General features: G+C 42.1%; 1 protein-coding gene across 1 annotated transcript in view; it reads right to left on the bottom strand.

Moving 5' to 3' along the window:
* Positions 1 to 16,148, bottom strand: part of grin2aa (glutamate receptor, ionotropic, N-methyl D-aspartate 2A, a) — a 307,471-nt gene that overhangs the window by 137,820 nt on the left and 153,503 nt on the right. The window contains exon 4 of the mRNA XM_070856760.1: positions 2,847 to 2,961. Within this exon, the coding sequence (XP_070712861.1) occupies positions 2,847 to 2,961 (115 nt within the window). The remainder of the gene's footprint in view (positions 1 to 2,846; positions 2,962 to 16,148) is intronic.

Here is a 16,148-nt window from a genome sequence, read left to right as displayed (position 1 = left end):
AGCGCTTTTAACTGCCCACCCATTCGCAAGCCCGCACACCCTGCACAGTAACAATTCAGCCCAATATATTTGTTAGCAGCAAATGGCAGAACCAATGTTAAAAGTGTTTAATCATATCTAGAATATTTATTCTGGTTGAAATTATCTGTGAACCAACTTATACTCTACACAACAAATTCCAGGTCTGAAATCTTAGAAGTAAATGTCCTTAAGGTTTTTGCTAATAGTGCAGCCTGAAGAAATATATAATGTACTGTCATACTGTCCTATGATAGAAAAAAATAAACACTAAATCATGGTAATCTATCAAATAATTTCTCTGAAAGATTCGGGACAGCGGTTCCTGAGGGTGTACTTCAAAGTACAAGCTACCTGATGTTTTACTGCTTCACTGGAATGCTATGGGAACATAATTCCTATGGCTGCAATGGGTAGTGGCATCGGGAGTGCGTACAAAATGATCATGTTTATGAGGCTGCTATAGACAGCAACCACAGCAATACTTTCTCTACAAAGGGCAAAACATTTCAGGTGTGATGAGGAGAGGTGGTGAGGCCTATGTAAATGTAACGGAAGTATTGCTCTGTGCAGTTATCTAGGGTTAGCTCTGTATTCTAATCATCTTTTGATAAAAGCATTGACCATTGCGTGTCAATAACAACAACTTGCATTTATATAGCGCCGTTGACATAGTAAAATATCCCAAGGTGCTTCACTGGAGTGTTGTCAGAAAATGTTGACACCGAACCACACAGAGATATTAGGGCAAGTAACCATAAGCTTGGTCCAAGAGGTAGGTTTTAAGGAGCATCTTAAAGGAGGAGAGCAAGGTGGAGAGGTAGACATTTCTCATGTTGAAGTAGCTATCTTTTAATCGTATGACCTAAACGTATAGGAATGCTTTTCCCATTGTGTTACAGAGTAGGAGGAGTAATGTTAAGTCTGGATTTGTCTCTTATTATTTCTTCAGTAAGATACACCGTTTTAATGAGTTTGGCTATGTGCCGCATATATTTTCAGGAGATTTTGTACCAGTAATAGATCTCCTGTCCATTTGATGCGTTGCAGTTGTCCTGATCTTCGGGCAAACAAAATCTCTTTCTGCAATATGCTTCAATTTTAAATTAAGCTCTTCATCCTCATTTTGGAACACATTTAATGACCAACAGCACAATGGCTACTTCTGCTGCACAGACCCATTTTGCTTGAGTGAAAATGTGTTATTCTGCAATACAATTGACATTAGCAATGCCATATTAGCATGGAGATTGCAGCACAGAAGGAGGCCTTCTGACCCATTTTGCCTGTACCATATATACACATCGTAAAAATAAAATGATGAGCCAGGCAGTATCCTTTGCTATCAATGCCCTTATCCCCTTATGTAGTAGAATGGCTACGCAGTCAATGTGCTTCCTACATTTTATCTGTTAAAAACATGAATTTTTAAAACAAATAGAGAGAGTGATTTGATGCTCTCTTGCCACATTGGAAGGCACTTGAAAATATAAGCCATTGCTTTTTACAAAATTGATATTGAATTTTAAAAAATAGGACTTAGTAGCACAGTGTCATGTATTTTTTTTTAATTTTGCCTTTCTGATGCTGAGATAAAATAGAAACCTTTCTGATAATTGGTATTGCATATATTTGTACTGAACTTGAATTGGCAATGTAGGGACTTTTTGTTGACATGCAATTACCTTTACTTGAGTAATCGTAAGGCTCCCCGAGTGTAATAACTTGTGATAGAGGATGTCCCCTGAGGCCATGACAAGGATGCATGAATAGAATTTACTACGAAACGGTGTGAAATACTTGAAAGGATCTACTCCCCAGACTGCATATGGGTTTGTTTCATGAGCCTCAAGTATGCAGCTTAGTGCAGTAGCAAGGAGAGTTGCTGTAAGTCTTCAGGTTGAAATTATTAGGGAACTGAACCAGCAAAGATAAAGTAAGTATTTTTTTAAAACATATAACACTGCAATATAGAACTACTTCATATCTGGACCACTTGAATCAAGACCACAAACATTACAGTACGAGGAAGTAAAAGAAGAGTTTAAGATAACAAATTACCAGAAAGTTACATTTCCTGTTTATAACAGTGAAAAATATCTGGGTTACCCTGTTGGTGGTGGTGTGTGGAATGTTAAGATCACCGGCTATTAAGCAACACTCATCTCTGAAAAATGAGTAAAAGAGGTGACTTCACACACAAGTATAACTGTATACTTTCCATCAGAATATTTTACTCCAACTCTCTGATGGCAATATTCATTTCAAGAAAAAAAGCTGATCCAATCAAGTACAAGTATTTCAAGTAATATCGAGGAAAGTTAAGTTCTCTTATCAAATATGTTAAAGTGGCTAAAGCACAGCAGTAAGTGCAACCATATATATAAAAAAAACACACACACACACACAGATATATCATTCAAAGGGCTATTGCCTCAGTATAGACCAAAACCTAATTGCCATTTGAATGTGCTCTTATTCACCAACTTATCAAGTCCAGTGATTTGCAATAAGAGAACATTTCAACACAAAGGGAACACTGGTGGTAGTGTGGGGAAGAAAGAGGGATGGAAATACACTTTCCATCTCGTCCTTTCTTTTGGCAACAATTGAGTATTATTAGCGGTAGATGTGGAGAATCCCAAAATTGCCCATCCAGGTAAATGTGTGAGAAAGAAAATAGTTAACCAAAATTAAATGATCATTAAAGGGATGTTTACTCTTATAAAAACAAATCAAATGAGTAGACCACTTGGCCTCTCATCAGGGGACCCAGTTAATCCAATGCCTGTCTCCTGAAATAGAAAGGAAGGAAATGCCAAACAAACCTTTTCCCAGGTACGCTCCTTGTTCAGTACTATCACCACGAGCTTCGGATTGGCCTGGTATCCATTTCGTGTGAAGGAGAGGTCTCTGCCATCCCAGGACACATTCATCATAAACCTGAAAGAAAATAGTGTAAGGAATGAATGGAAAACAGCTGATGTTAACGTGTCCATCGTGGGGATCGAAAGCTTTGATTAACAAGATAAATGTATTTTGTAGACTAATAAGTAATGCTTAAGCTATGCTTAAAAAAAATGGATTTTAGCTAATGCTGCAACAACATGGCTATGCATAGGTAACGTGTGATCAATAAAAAAAATCCTGTGTACCACTTGAATGAATTCTGAATATTTCATCTCAGCTACAAATAAAGTGTAATCAGTTCATAGTAATGATGTGCCCTCCCATTGACCTCACAATTTCATCGCTTGCGAGCAACAATTGGGCACAATCCTGGTATAACTGCTGGGATCATGAACCATTGATTTTTGGCCTCCCACCATTTAACGTGTAAAAATAAAACATCTCAGATGATGTTATCAGTACTTACACAGTGGTTGTGTTATGCGTTTACGGGCCTTCTAATATAGTAATAATTACAGTGGTTGACAGTTTTATCAAGCATGTATTAATTATTTGTGGTAAAAAATTTTATTGTTTTTATGCAAACAATTCATTGTTATTGCTGGGGTATCATTGCTTTGTCAAACATGAATTATTAGTTTAAAACGGATGATCCGTAGTGTTTTATATGCATGTTAAATCATTTGGATCATTTTCTCCACATTTTTACTGTTGGATGTTACAAAGCAGAAGAAAATAAGATCTTACTTCAGGGTAATGAAATAAATACAAAAAAAGTGTGACTCTGTTGTATAGTCAAAGCTAATTCTGATAAACCCATAAGAACTGGCAAATGATTTTCATCAGAGTTTCAGCTCGTTAACGTTTATAGTGACAAATTATGTAGATTCTGTCATGAATTTGTAATAAAAAGGATTTATGTTATCCAAAAATATAATTGGTGTGGAAATGCTAATTGGATTATCAGAAATCTTCGCCAGAACAGGTGAAAGATTTTATACATCTGTGAGTACGATCAATTTGCAACTCTTCTATCTTTTGCTCCAGGGTCTTTTAGGAAACAAACACAGCTCAGCTTATCACATTGGAGAGCTTTCATCGATTGGATTGTTTGTTATATTTGTGACTTTGGTAATAATAGAAACTTGTGTTTCATGTGACAGCCCTTTTGGTAAAAAAAACAATTGGATATAAAACAGAGGGCAAGGAAACATTATATCTGTCTATTCTGAGTGATGTAAACAGTCATCACATGGTTCCCTAATGGAACGCAGATGGATTCCAGCGACAATGCAGCTTTCCTTTTCCTTTTCTATGCATCTTTTTTTTTAAAAAACAGTCTCCACAAAAGAAAAATAGACTTGTACTTTATATACCAAAGTTCTGATTGGTCCCTTGGAGGACAAAACACACCCAGCAGTTTCTCTGGATTATGTAATTAGATCCTCCTATCTACGTACTCAATTACTTTGCAAAGTGTAATTCGAGCCATTCTGACTACCGACTCCAGACAGCACAGAGCTCACTTGGAACAGACAGGGCTCACCTTCTCCCACCTACCAAATAAGTTCCTGACCCCACTGCCTAAGTTCTTGACCTCCCCCCAAGTTCATGACATTCTACCCCTGCCCAAGTGCCTGACATCCGCCTCCCCACCCAGGTTCCTGATCTTCCCCCTGCCCAAGTTCCTATCCCCTACACCCCATCCCCTGGATTCGTGACCTTCTCCCCTGACTTTCCCCCACCAACCCCATAGATGGGGTGGTGGGTCACAGTTTGTTAATAGGTTTAGTGGGTATGAAGTTAATAGTGACAGCTCACTGAGAAATCAACCAGGTGTAGGGGAGGAGAGGGAGAATGTTGTGCAGGTTTATTAAATGGGGTGGGGTTGGAAGAATGTGATCTGTCTTATCATCTGGATCACATTCTTGCTCCCATTCCCCACTCCCACCTTTATAACGGATCATGTTCTTCCCCCACCTCCACTGTGCCTTCCATGCTCTTTCACCCCCCCCCCCCACCCACCCCCAGGTTCCTGACCTCCTCCCTCATCCCCTCCTTCCTCTCTCTTCCCCTCTCTCTCGCTTCCATCCCCCCCCCTCCACCCACCACCTCCTCTCTCTCCCTCACTCTCTCTCCTCTCCTCTCCTTTCCCTCCCCCTCTCTAGGAATATAGGAACAAGAGTAGGCCATTCAGCCCCTCGAGCCAGTCCCGCCATTCAATGAGATTATGGCTGATCTGTGAATCCATATACTCGCCTTTGGCCCATATCCATTAATACCTTTGGTTAACAAAAAGCTATCAACCTCCGATTTAAAATTAACATTTGATCTAGCATCAATTGCCATTTGCAGAAGAGAGTTCCAAACTTCTATCACCCTTTGTGTGTAGAAGTGTTTCCTAATTTCCCTCCTGTAAGGTCTGGCTCTAATTATTAGACCATGCCCCCTAGTCCTAGAAGCCCCAACCAGCGGAAATAGTTTTTCTCTATCTACCCTATCTGTTCCCCTTAATATCCTAATAACTTTGATCAAATCACCCCTTAACCTTCTAAATTCTAGGAAATATAACCCAAATTTGTGTAATCTCTTGTCATAAATTAACCCTTGAAGTTTGTGTATCATTCTGATAAACCTACGCAGCACTCCCTCCAAGGTCAATATATCTTTCCCAAGGTGTGGTGCTCAGAACTGCTCACAGTACTCCAGGTATGTTCTAACCAGGGATTGTACAGCTGCAGCATAACTTTGATCCACTTCTGGTCCTCTAGATATAAAGACCAGCATTCCATTAGCTTTTTTGATTTTTTTCTGTACCTGTTCATGATATTTACTGTAAGCCCAAGTCTCTTGGACATCCACTGTCTGTAGCTTTTCACCATTTAGAAAGTATCCTTTTTAGGTCCAAAGTGGATTGTAATGTATGCACCTGTGAGTATGCTTACAGGTTAGTAGACACTCTACGTGGGAGTCCTCACTCTATTTATTGGGGACTTGGCCTGGAAGATGGTGCATGGAGCAGTCCTGTGCAATAAGTTTTCAAGTCGGTTCATGGGCTCCCAGGCCGCCTGCAATTTCTGCGGTCTGGAAGAGTCCATGTTCCTCATTTTTATCGCATGTGCGAGGTTGCAGCCCCTCTTCCAATATTTGAAGGGGCTGCTCCTCAAATTCTGGTTGCACTTCAGTCGCACAATCCTGATCTTTGGGGAGGGAAGCGGGCAGCTCAGAAGGCCTCCTCATAGGACTGCTCCTGGGCATGGCCAAGGGGGGTATCAGCTGGTCCAGGCAGCGTCCGGCTGAGCGGGTCGTTCAGCCTGACTGCCTGCCTCTCTTCCACAGTTACATCTGAACCAGGATGTCCCTGGAGATGGAACACGTGGTATCCACCGGTACGCTCGTAGCCTTCCACGAGAGATGGGCGCCAGAGGGACTGGAGTGCATCATCACCCCCGGCAACTAAATTTTAATTTGATTTTAATGTCTAAAGTTTAATTTGTTTAAGTTGTCAGTTTTAGTGCGCCCCCCCTGCCCCCGCCCCTTTTAGCCGGGGGCACATGTATAATTTGTGTTTTAGTGCCCTCAAAAAAAAAAGGGGGGCACTTGAAATGTTTTTGGAGTGTGCCCCCCACTTTAATCAGGGGGCACTTGATTATTTGTTTCTACACAAATAGTAGTAGAGCTGTTGAGTTGGGAGTGACTTAGCCAGTCACGTGATGTTCACAAGACTCAATAAAACCCCAGCCAGTTGGGTTCGGGAGATCTATGAATAGGCAGGTGGTTGTGAGCCTGGTGGATGAACTGGTAATGTATAGTATGATTGTTAAACCTTTTGCTAATAAACCAACTAGTTCTTAAAAGCAATGTGTTGTTATGAATTCTTAAGCAAAATACCTATGAAGCAAATATATTACAAAATGGCGAAGAAGATGGGATTTCTTCATGAAGACATTTTTGGTGGAATTTCCCTTTGAGAAGGCAAATGCAAATGGAGCATAGCAAGGAGATATACTGGCAGCATGATTCCCAAATGAGAGTTTGGTAGTACCACTTTTTTTGTGAGTACTGAACAGTATTGAACTGACAAATAGAGCTTATGGAAAGCCATTTAGGGTCATTGAAAAGCAATTCAAGATTATTGACAGTGATTAACAGCTATTAAGCTAAGAAGGCAATATGGATGTAACAAGAAGTTATGTTAGTAATTTGGGATTCTTTAACAGGAATAAGGAATTGTTTAGATTCTACAGTGAAAGATTGCAAATATTTTTTTTAGAGCTAATGACATCAATGAATTCTTACCAGGTGTGGCAGATTTGCAATTAAGCAATCAAGCAGTGCAGGAGAAGATGAAAGATGTCAGTCATGATTGGTGTAGAGAATTATCGTATCTTAGTGAATTTGTTAACCCCGAGAAAAGTTAAGGATGGTTCATTCTCAGACATACTACAGGTATTGGAGAATCATTTTGACCCACAGCTTTTAAAAATAGCGGAGAGCTATAAGTTTGCAATGAGAAACCAAAGACCTGATTAAACCATCAGTGAGTACATTGTTGCCATAAGAAAATTATCTCTACACTGCAATTTTGGAGGATTCCTAGATAGGGCTTTCCAAGATAAATTTGTATGTGGACTAACGGATGAATGCAGAAGAGGTTGAGCCCTAGTCAGAGGAAGAGTTATGAAACCAAGAAGACTATATGCCAGAGGTGTAATGGCAACCATAACGCGCAACAGTGTCAGTTCAAGTGGGCAAGATGCTACCAGTGCCAAATAAAGGGGCACACTGCAGCCACATGTAAATCCAAGGACAGGCTCAACGATAATCAAAGACTTCACTTGGTGGAAACTGATCAGAACAGCATAGGTTTTGGTGTATATACAGTGAAGGGTAAGTCCATGCAAATGGGATATTGGTACAATTATTCACGTATGTGGCACCAAGCAGTACTTGGTCAAAATTAGTGAATATATCAGGAAAGTTCATGTGGATCAAATATTGCTAGCTGGTGATGCACCTTCGGTATGATGAGTAGATAATTATGAGCCTGACCTGGACGATAATGAGTCAGTTGGCAGGCCCAACTACTTCAACGGTCACAACGTCCACAACGTCCAGATCCCCACCAACTCACATGCAGCCGACTTAAGGCGGTTCTGCAGGTATGAGACAATCTCATCTGCAATGCCGCCTATCTTTATGTCATCAACAAATTTCGATATATGACTTTCTAGGCCATCATCTAAGTCGTTAATAAATATTGTGAATAGTTGAGGACACCACAAGTCACATCTGCCAATATGAGTATCTGTCCATTATCCCGATTCTCTGTCTCCTGCCACTCAGCCAATTTCCTAACCAGGTCAATAATTTGCTCTCAATTCCATGTGCTTCTACCTTAGTTAACAGTCTTTTATGTGGGACTAACATAGGATTACGTAGGATGTACGACACAGAAACAGATCATTGACCCAACCAGTCCATACCAGTCCATATAGTCAAGCCTCCTCCCATCTTTCCTCATCTATCAGCATAACTCTTTATTTCCTTTTCCCTTATATGCTTGTCTCAACTCCCCTTAAATGCATCTATACTATTAACATTTATCTAATGCCTTCTGGAAGTCCATATAAATAAAATCCATAGACATTCCCCTGCCCACTACTTTAGTCACCTCTATTAAACATTCAATCAGATTTGTCAGGCATGACCTAGCTTTCATAAATCCCTCTCCCTGATGGCTGCAAAAATGTTTGTGTAGATAATAACAGTGATAGTCTAGGCAAAAATCCTGGAGGCTCCTTTAGTACAATCATTGATTTTCGAAAGATAACCCAAAAGCCCCAGTAGCAGGCTCAGGCTCGAGCAGCAATGGCAGCATCTCCGAGCTCGGCAGCATGGTTCGGCCCCACTTCCGGCTTCCTCATATATCGTACTGCGCATGCGCGACCGGACCGAGTGCAGATGCGCAGTACCAAACAGGCGCACATTCATAGAGGGAGTAAAAAAAAATGTGAAAATAGTCACTCGGCTTATATAGCGCCTTTTATGACCTCAGGACGTGAACACACTTTACAGCCAACAAAGTACTTTTGAAATGTAGTCATTATTGTAATGTAGGAAACACATTACCTCTACGCGGAGCTTCGACACGGCAAGCGAGACCCAGGTGGGCAGAGGAAACTCTTCAGGGACACCCTCAAAACCTCCTTGATAAAGTGCAACATCCCCACCAACTCCTGGGGATCCCTGACCAACGACTGTCCAAAATGGAGGAAGAGCATCCAGGACTGAGCACTTCGAGTCCCATCGCCAAGAACAAGCAGAAATCAAGTGTAGAAGCGGAAGGATCATGTGTCAACCCAGGCTCTCCACCCACCCTTTCCTTCAACCACTGTCTGCCCCACCTGTGACAGGGACTGTAGGTCCCGCATTGACTCCTCAGTCACCTGAGAACTCACTTTTAGAGTGGAAGCAAGTCACCCTCGACTCCGAGGGACTGCCTATGATGATGATGATGTAGGAAACACAGCAGCCAATTTGCACAGAGCAAGGTCCCACGAACAGTAATGAGATAATGATCAGATAATCAGTTTTTAGTGATGTTGGTTCAGGGAAAATTTGGGCCAAGAGATCAGGGAGAACTCTCCTGCTCTTCTTCAAGATAATGCCATGGAATCATTTACATCCACCGGAGAGGTCAGACGGAGTATTGGTTTATCTCACGTGGAACACTACCTCAGGACTGCTAGTCTAGATTTTGTCTGGAATGGGACTATGAACCCATAAACTTCTGATTTAGAAGTGAGAGTGCTATCCACTGAGCCACAGCTGACACTAACCTAACTCCATTGATAGAGTATTTGGAGCCTGGAAAAGCCAGAAAAAACATGCTCGAAGAACTCTACTGCAACACTGCCAGGGCAAGGTTTGCACTTATTAGACACTGGAGTAAATTTTCATCTTTACCACATGGGCAGTAATCTGCCAGAATGGATTCTCCCCCAATTACACAACCCATCTGATTAATGTCCATTGAAATCAATAGAATAAAAGTCAGGCAGGTTTTATAATGGGCAGACAATCCCCTCCACCAGGGTACTCTCCATAGGGTGGAAGCAAAAAATTACCTCATTATCTCTTGCATCAGATTTCTCAATTCATTTTTTTTATAAATTGAGACAACTGATCATTTTTTAAATGAAGGTAATAATTAATAACTGCAAATATGATTCATAAGAGTGACATGATAACATCACTTATTATCATTACTCTCCTGAACTTATAAATCAGGTGACACATTTCCTTAAAAGTTTGCACCAACAGAGTGAACAGGTTTCTGCTGGTTATTAAAATTAGGTATTAGACAAACTATATTTGTAGAATATTGGCACTGATATTTTCAAGCAGAATATAAAAGAGCTTAAGCAAAGTGATGGGGAGGAATTGTTAAACAATATTTCAGTAGAGGACAAGTGAAACATCTTTAAAGGAATAATGCTGAACATGCAGGGTAAATAAAGATTTAGCATGAACAAATGTTGAATAAACAAATGTGGCCCTAAATGGAATTAATAACTTAATCAGAAATGGAATAAAGTTGGGGTGGGTTGGTGGGGCAGAGGAACACTACAAATCCTGTAGAGAGAAAAGTGAAAGAGTTCACTGGGATTAATTTAGGGACATGCATAACCATATTAAAAGGGTATCAAAAGGAAACCTAGAAAAACACCAAAACTGCAGGCTAAAACATAACAGTAAGAAATTATTTAGTTATGATTAACAGCAAGGGCAATCAGAGAAAAGATGAGAATCCAAAAAGTTGCTAATGGAGCTCAAATAAAGGATACGCATAAAATAGTAAGTCTGCTTCCTCCAAGTATTCACAGGGAAAGACAGGAACAACATGCTTTCCCTAAACACAGCAGCCAATTTGTGCACAGCAAGGTCCCACAACAGCAATGAGATGAATGACCAAATATTCTGTTTCAGTGGTATGGTTGAGAGATAAATGTTAGTAAGCTACCAAGAGCTCGTCTGATCGTTTTCAAATATTCCCATGAAATCTTTAACATCCACCTTCCTTGACTTAAACAGACTAACTTCCCTGCATTCTGTAATCCCACAAAGGTTCTATCAATCTTCCACTGTAACTCTGACAGAAGAGTGGTAGAATCCCCAGGGAAATGAGTAAGAAGTTAAAAATGGTTGTTTACACCATTTTCCTGGGGGGTTCACCAGTCTCCCACCAGATTTATAATGGCACTTTGGGATAACTCCTCAAGAATTTCAGTGTTAGAATGCAGATGTAGGGCTTGAAATTCAGTGTTTTTGCACCTCCTGTCAGCGACCCGTAATGGGGAGCCAATGCCTTACCACCCAAGCGCGACGCTGGCAACGACTCCCGCTATATTCGGTGGGAGTTTAGTGGCGGCACTATGGTATAGCACCCTGACCTCCTGCGCCCGGAGATCGTGACGTCATTGCCACGCGCATCGCCCCAGCACTGAAATTCACTTTGGTCCCCTGCAGCAGCGCCGGGCGAAAGCACCGATAGCTGCAGGGGACACAGATCAGGTGGCCAGCTGCTACTGGGGTGAAAATTAAAGGTGAGGTGGCCAGGGAAAACAAAATTTACCGTGTGTTGTGTTTCCCGCTGCTGCTCCGTTTTCTTCGTGGGGTCCGGGCGGCGGTCGCTTAGCCTGGCATTCTGCTCGAGTGCCAGGCTGATTGGGCACATGACATCCCCCGCTCCCCAGTGGTCCAGGTAGGTGCCTTTTCTCCTTGCAGAGTATGCAGTGTGGGCTCCTCCCTTTAAGTGAGGGAAGAACCCCTCACACGCAGCAGCGCTGCACGGTCCAGTGTGCAGCACTGCTGAGGGATCCGCCCCATTAGCACCCCAGGAAGGAAGTGGAGAGCTTGATTTAGCGCTCCAGTTCCTTCCAGGTGCGGTAAGACGAATTTCTCAAGAGGGGCGGGACGTCCGTGCCTGGCACTAAGTCTCACGCCTCCCGGATGTTACTGCCCCCAAACGGGGCAATAATGAATTTCACTCCCTTGTTCTGTTTAAGTTAAGCAAGATGACTGGCTGAAGTGATGTAGCATAGTGCATCCATTAGTTTTATGTCAATATGCGGAGATAAATTGACCTGAGTGAATCTGATCATAACTATTGTTCTGTATATTAACCCTATTGTGGAACAAAGTAGCTCAACAATCTGAGCCAAGCCTCATCTTATCTGGTCCACCTTCAGAGAGATTGATGAAATATATAGGCGAAAGACATGAAGATCCAGCTCAGATCCCAAGGACATCCCAAGGTTATATTATTGTACTAAGTATAATGCTAAGTAGCTATATGGTAGTGTGAATAAACTCCCACTATAATAAGAAGCTCACTGCGTAAGGGAGCAACTGATGCCACTGCAGGTATCTACAATGACTGAGTTTGTAACACTTGGGCTTTTGTCCTTTTGAAAGGAGGCAAATGAGTGTTGATTTTACAGATGCTTGGATTAGTAAATGGTATGGGAAAAGGTAGATTCAGAATGCGATTGCAAACTAAACTGAAAGTAAGACAAGAAGAAACAGGTTCAAATTGGTAAAAGGAACATTTTAGACTGATGACAGGAAGTGATCAACACTGGAATGAATTTTAAGATAGAACTCTGGGGCAAAAAACCTTGGAATTGTTTAACAAACCGGGGCTATCGTAATGTGGGATCTGTAGGGTCTTTCTGGTGGAAACCCTTTTGCACATTGCAGGGAAAAAATATTTTTCTGGTACTGACATCTTCGTCCAGTGGGGCCCTGAATCTCCCTTCCTTGAAACAGTGGGATGCCTTTCCAAATTTCCAGGAGACCCTGTTCGGGTGGACACCTCTGTTACAGTTCCACAGCTGTGGGCTGCCTGCCCCAAATATGTAAATGACCTATTCTCGCGATTTGGTGGCGGATGAATGTCCTGTCCCACCACACTTCTGGTGGTGGAGAGGGAACCCAACATTTTTGGGACCCCTTTTGACACGCGAGATCCCCTTAGGCAGTTTTCTTCTTGTTTAGTTGGCCCAATTTATGCTGCAGAGACATCACAAATGTATTAATTGTGAGATCAATAAACTGATTAAAATCAGTAGCTAACTTTTGTAACTATAGTGGGCCATTTCAAGCCACCCAGATCGTATACATTTAAAAGATCAATTGCTATGGTGAAACCTGAAGAAAAGAGGGACCTAATGGGTCTAATCTACCTCCCTGTGTGCATCATTTGCACCAGATCAACACTCAGCTTCTACTCTCTGTGTTATGAGCTAACACCTCCCTACTGTTATACCAGATGATATCACAATGCATCGCTGCCTCATTTGCAAGCCCTGCTACCAGACTAGTAAACTGGCAGCAAATTCATAAATGTGCTGCACCAGCAAATTGTGGTGCCAGTCTATTGCTGCCAGCAAGATATTTGCCAACAATTTCATTGCAAAAAGGAATGATAAAACATTTCTGTTCTCTACACAACTGCATTTTAAAGCAGAGAGGTGCGTATACATACTTAAGAGTAATGTCAAGAGTAAGGTAAAGGAACAATCAAAATCATGCAGTTCCATGTTGGGATGCTGAAATTGCAAAACACACACAAAACAACAACAACTTGTATTTATATAGCGCCTTTAACGTAGTGAAACGTCCCAAGGCGCTTCACAGGAGTACTATGAGACAAAACAATTTGGCACCGAGCCACATAATTAGAAATTAGTGTAGGTGACCAAAAGCTTGGTCAAAGAGATTTTAAGGAGCACCTTGAAGGAGGAAAGAGAGGTTTAGGCAGGGAGTTCCAGAGCTTGGGGCTTAGGCAACAGAAGGCACGGCCACCAATGGCTGTGCGATTATAATCAGGGATGCTCAGGAGGGCAGAATTTGAGGAGCACAGACATCTCAGGGGGGTTGTGGGGCTGGAGGAGATTACAGAGATAGGGAGGGGCGAGGTGATGGAGGGATTTGAAAATATGGATGAGAATTTTGAAATCGAGGCATTGCTTAACTAGAAGCCAATGTAGGTCAGCGAGCACAGGAGTGATGGGTGAGCGGAACTTGGTGCAAGTTAGGACACGGGCCGTCGAGTTTTGGATCACCTCTAGTTTACGTAGGGTAGAAGGTGAAAGGCCAGCCAGGGGTTCATTGGAATAGTCACATCTAGAGGTAACAAACACATGGATGAGGGTTTCAGCAGCGGATGAGCTGAGGCCGGGGTGGAGACGGGCGATGTTACGGATGTTGCATCACACTGAATCTGACACTTGCTTGGCACACGTGTCCTGTAGGAGTGTATAATAGAAACCGTATGTGTCAAAAGATAAACTGCTGAAGGGCACTCAGTACATTAGGTTAGCCGTTAAACATCCACAGGGATTGATGAATTATGCAGCAGTTTGAAACTTAATTATTGAGGATGTTTATAAATCCTGGCAGATGCAAGAACAAGCCGCTGCGAGGAAGTCAAAGCTATGTCAGACTTTCAAAAATACGTGTGTGCTTCACAATCATTTAATCTGGATAACGCTAGATTATCCAACGTTACAACTGTACAACCAAAGAAGAATAACAACTTGCATTTACAGAGCACCTTTGACGTAGTAAAACATCCTAAGGCACTTCACAGGAGCGTTATCTCACTAAATTTGACACCGAGCCATATGAGATATTACAACAAGTGACAAAAATCTTGTTCAAAGAGGCAGATTTTACAGAGCGACTTAGAGGCGGAGAGAGAGGCAGAACGGCGGAGAGAGAGGTGGAGAGAGGCAAAGCGGCAGGGAGAGCGGCGGAGAGAGAGGCAGAGCGGCGGAGAGAGAGGCGGAGAGAGAGGCGGAGAGAGGCGGAACTGTGGAGAGAGAGGCGGAACGAGAGGCGGAGAGAGAGGTGGAGAGAGGCGGAACGGCGGAGAGAGAGGCGGAACGGCGGAGAGAGAGGTGGAACGGCGGGATAGAGAGGTGGAACGGCGGAGAGAGAGGCGGAGAGAGAGGCGGAGCAAAGATTGGATAGGCTGGGATTGTTTTCTTTGGAGCAGAGGAGGCGGAGAGGAGGCTTAATTGAGGTGTATAAAATTTTGAGGGGCCTAGATAGGGTGGACAGAAAGCACCTATTTCCCTTAACAGAGAGGTCAATAACCTGGGAGCATAGAATTAAAGTAATTGGAAGGATTAGAGGCAAGTTGAGAGAACCTTTTCCACCTCAAGCGTGGTGGGAGTCTGGAACTCACTGCCTGAAAGGGTGGTAGAGGCAGAAACCCACATCACATTAAAAAGTACTTGGATATGCACTTGGTGCTGTAACCTACAAGGCTAAGGTCCAAGACCTGGAAAGTGTGATTAGGCTGGATAGCATTTTTTGGCTGGCACAGACACGATGGGCAGAATGGCCTCTTTCTGTGCTATGATTCTATTTCCATTTTTTCCCTGAGCAAAATTACCAATTTCGTGCCGCTTTGCACTAATTTTTGGCATCTTTTTGTGGACCTCTGCCCACTAGGAACTGGATTGAGACTGCCCCAAGCATTGTTTAATCTGCATCCCTCCTAGTTGTATTTAAACAAAGGTCCCAGGGGTAAAAGGAAAGCATTCTAATTAATAGCACCAATCAGCTCACCTTTAAAATTCTTGATTTTTGAAGAACAAAATCCACAGAATGTTTGAAAGAAATAAATAAAAATATTTTGTGACTCTGTGTTACACTTGCTGAAGAGTGTGTGCCACTAAAAATGGCATAACGTTTCAGTGCCAATACCCATTAATATATCAATGTCACCTTTGTCCCACTTTACTGAACATTAAATGCACAAAAATGAATGGAGAAGGATAGCATTAAGGCTTGAGCGTAGCAGAATGGGGTTGTGCTTTGAAATATTGGGTAAGTGTATCTATGATACCATGTGAAGATATTATTTGCTCCCAAGTCGGTGCATTCTATGATTTATACATTTTTTGTAAAGTTATTTGTAGATTACAATTGGATAAAAAAAATTTTATTGGGGATCGTGCCGACAGGCACAGCTCCTGGTACTGCTGCAAAGCAGCCCTTTAACCCCAGGAAAACTCTCAGTGCACCTGGCACGGTGTAAACCTTTACCACATGGTTCTGCATTTCAATCTGAGATTTTAATACAAAAAATCTATTATCACCAATGACCCCATTACAGCATCAACAACTTGCATTTATATAGC

The sequence above is a fragment of the Pristiophorus japonicus genome, chromosome 15 (genome assembly GCF_044704955.1).
Source record: "Pristiophorus japonicus isolate sPriJap1 chromosome 15, sPriJap1.hap1, whole genome shotgun sequence".
NCBI lineage: Eukaryota > Metazoa > Chordata > Chondrichthyes > Pristiophoridae > Pristiophorus > Pristiophorus japonicus.
The sequence above is the reverse complement of the archived record's forward strand: the minus strand, read 5'-3'. Positions and strand labels throughout refer to the sequence as shown.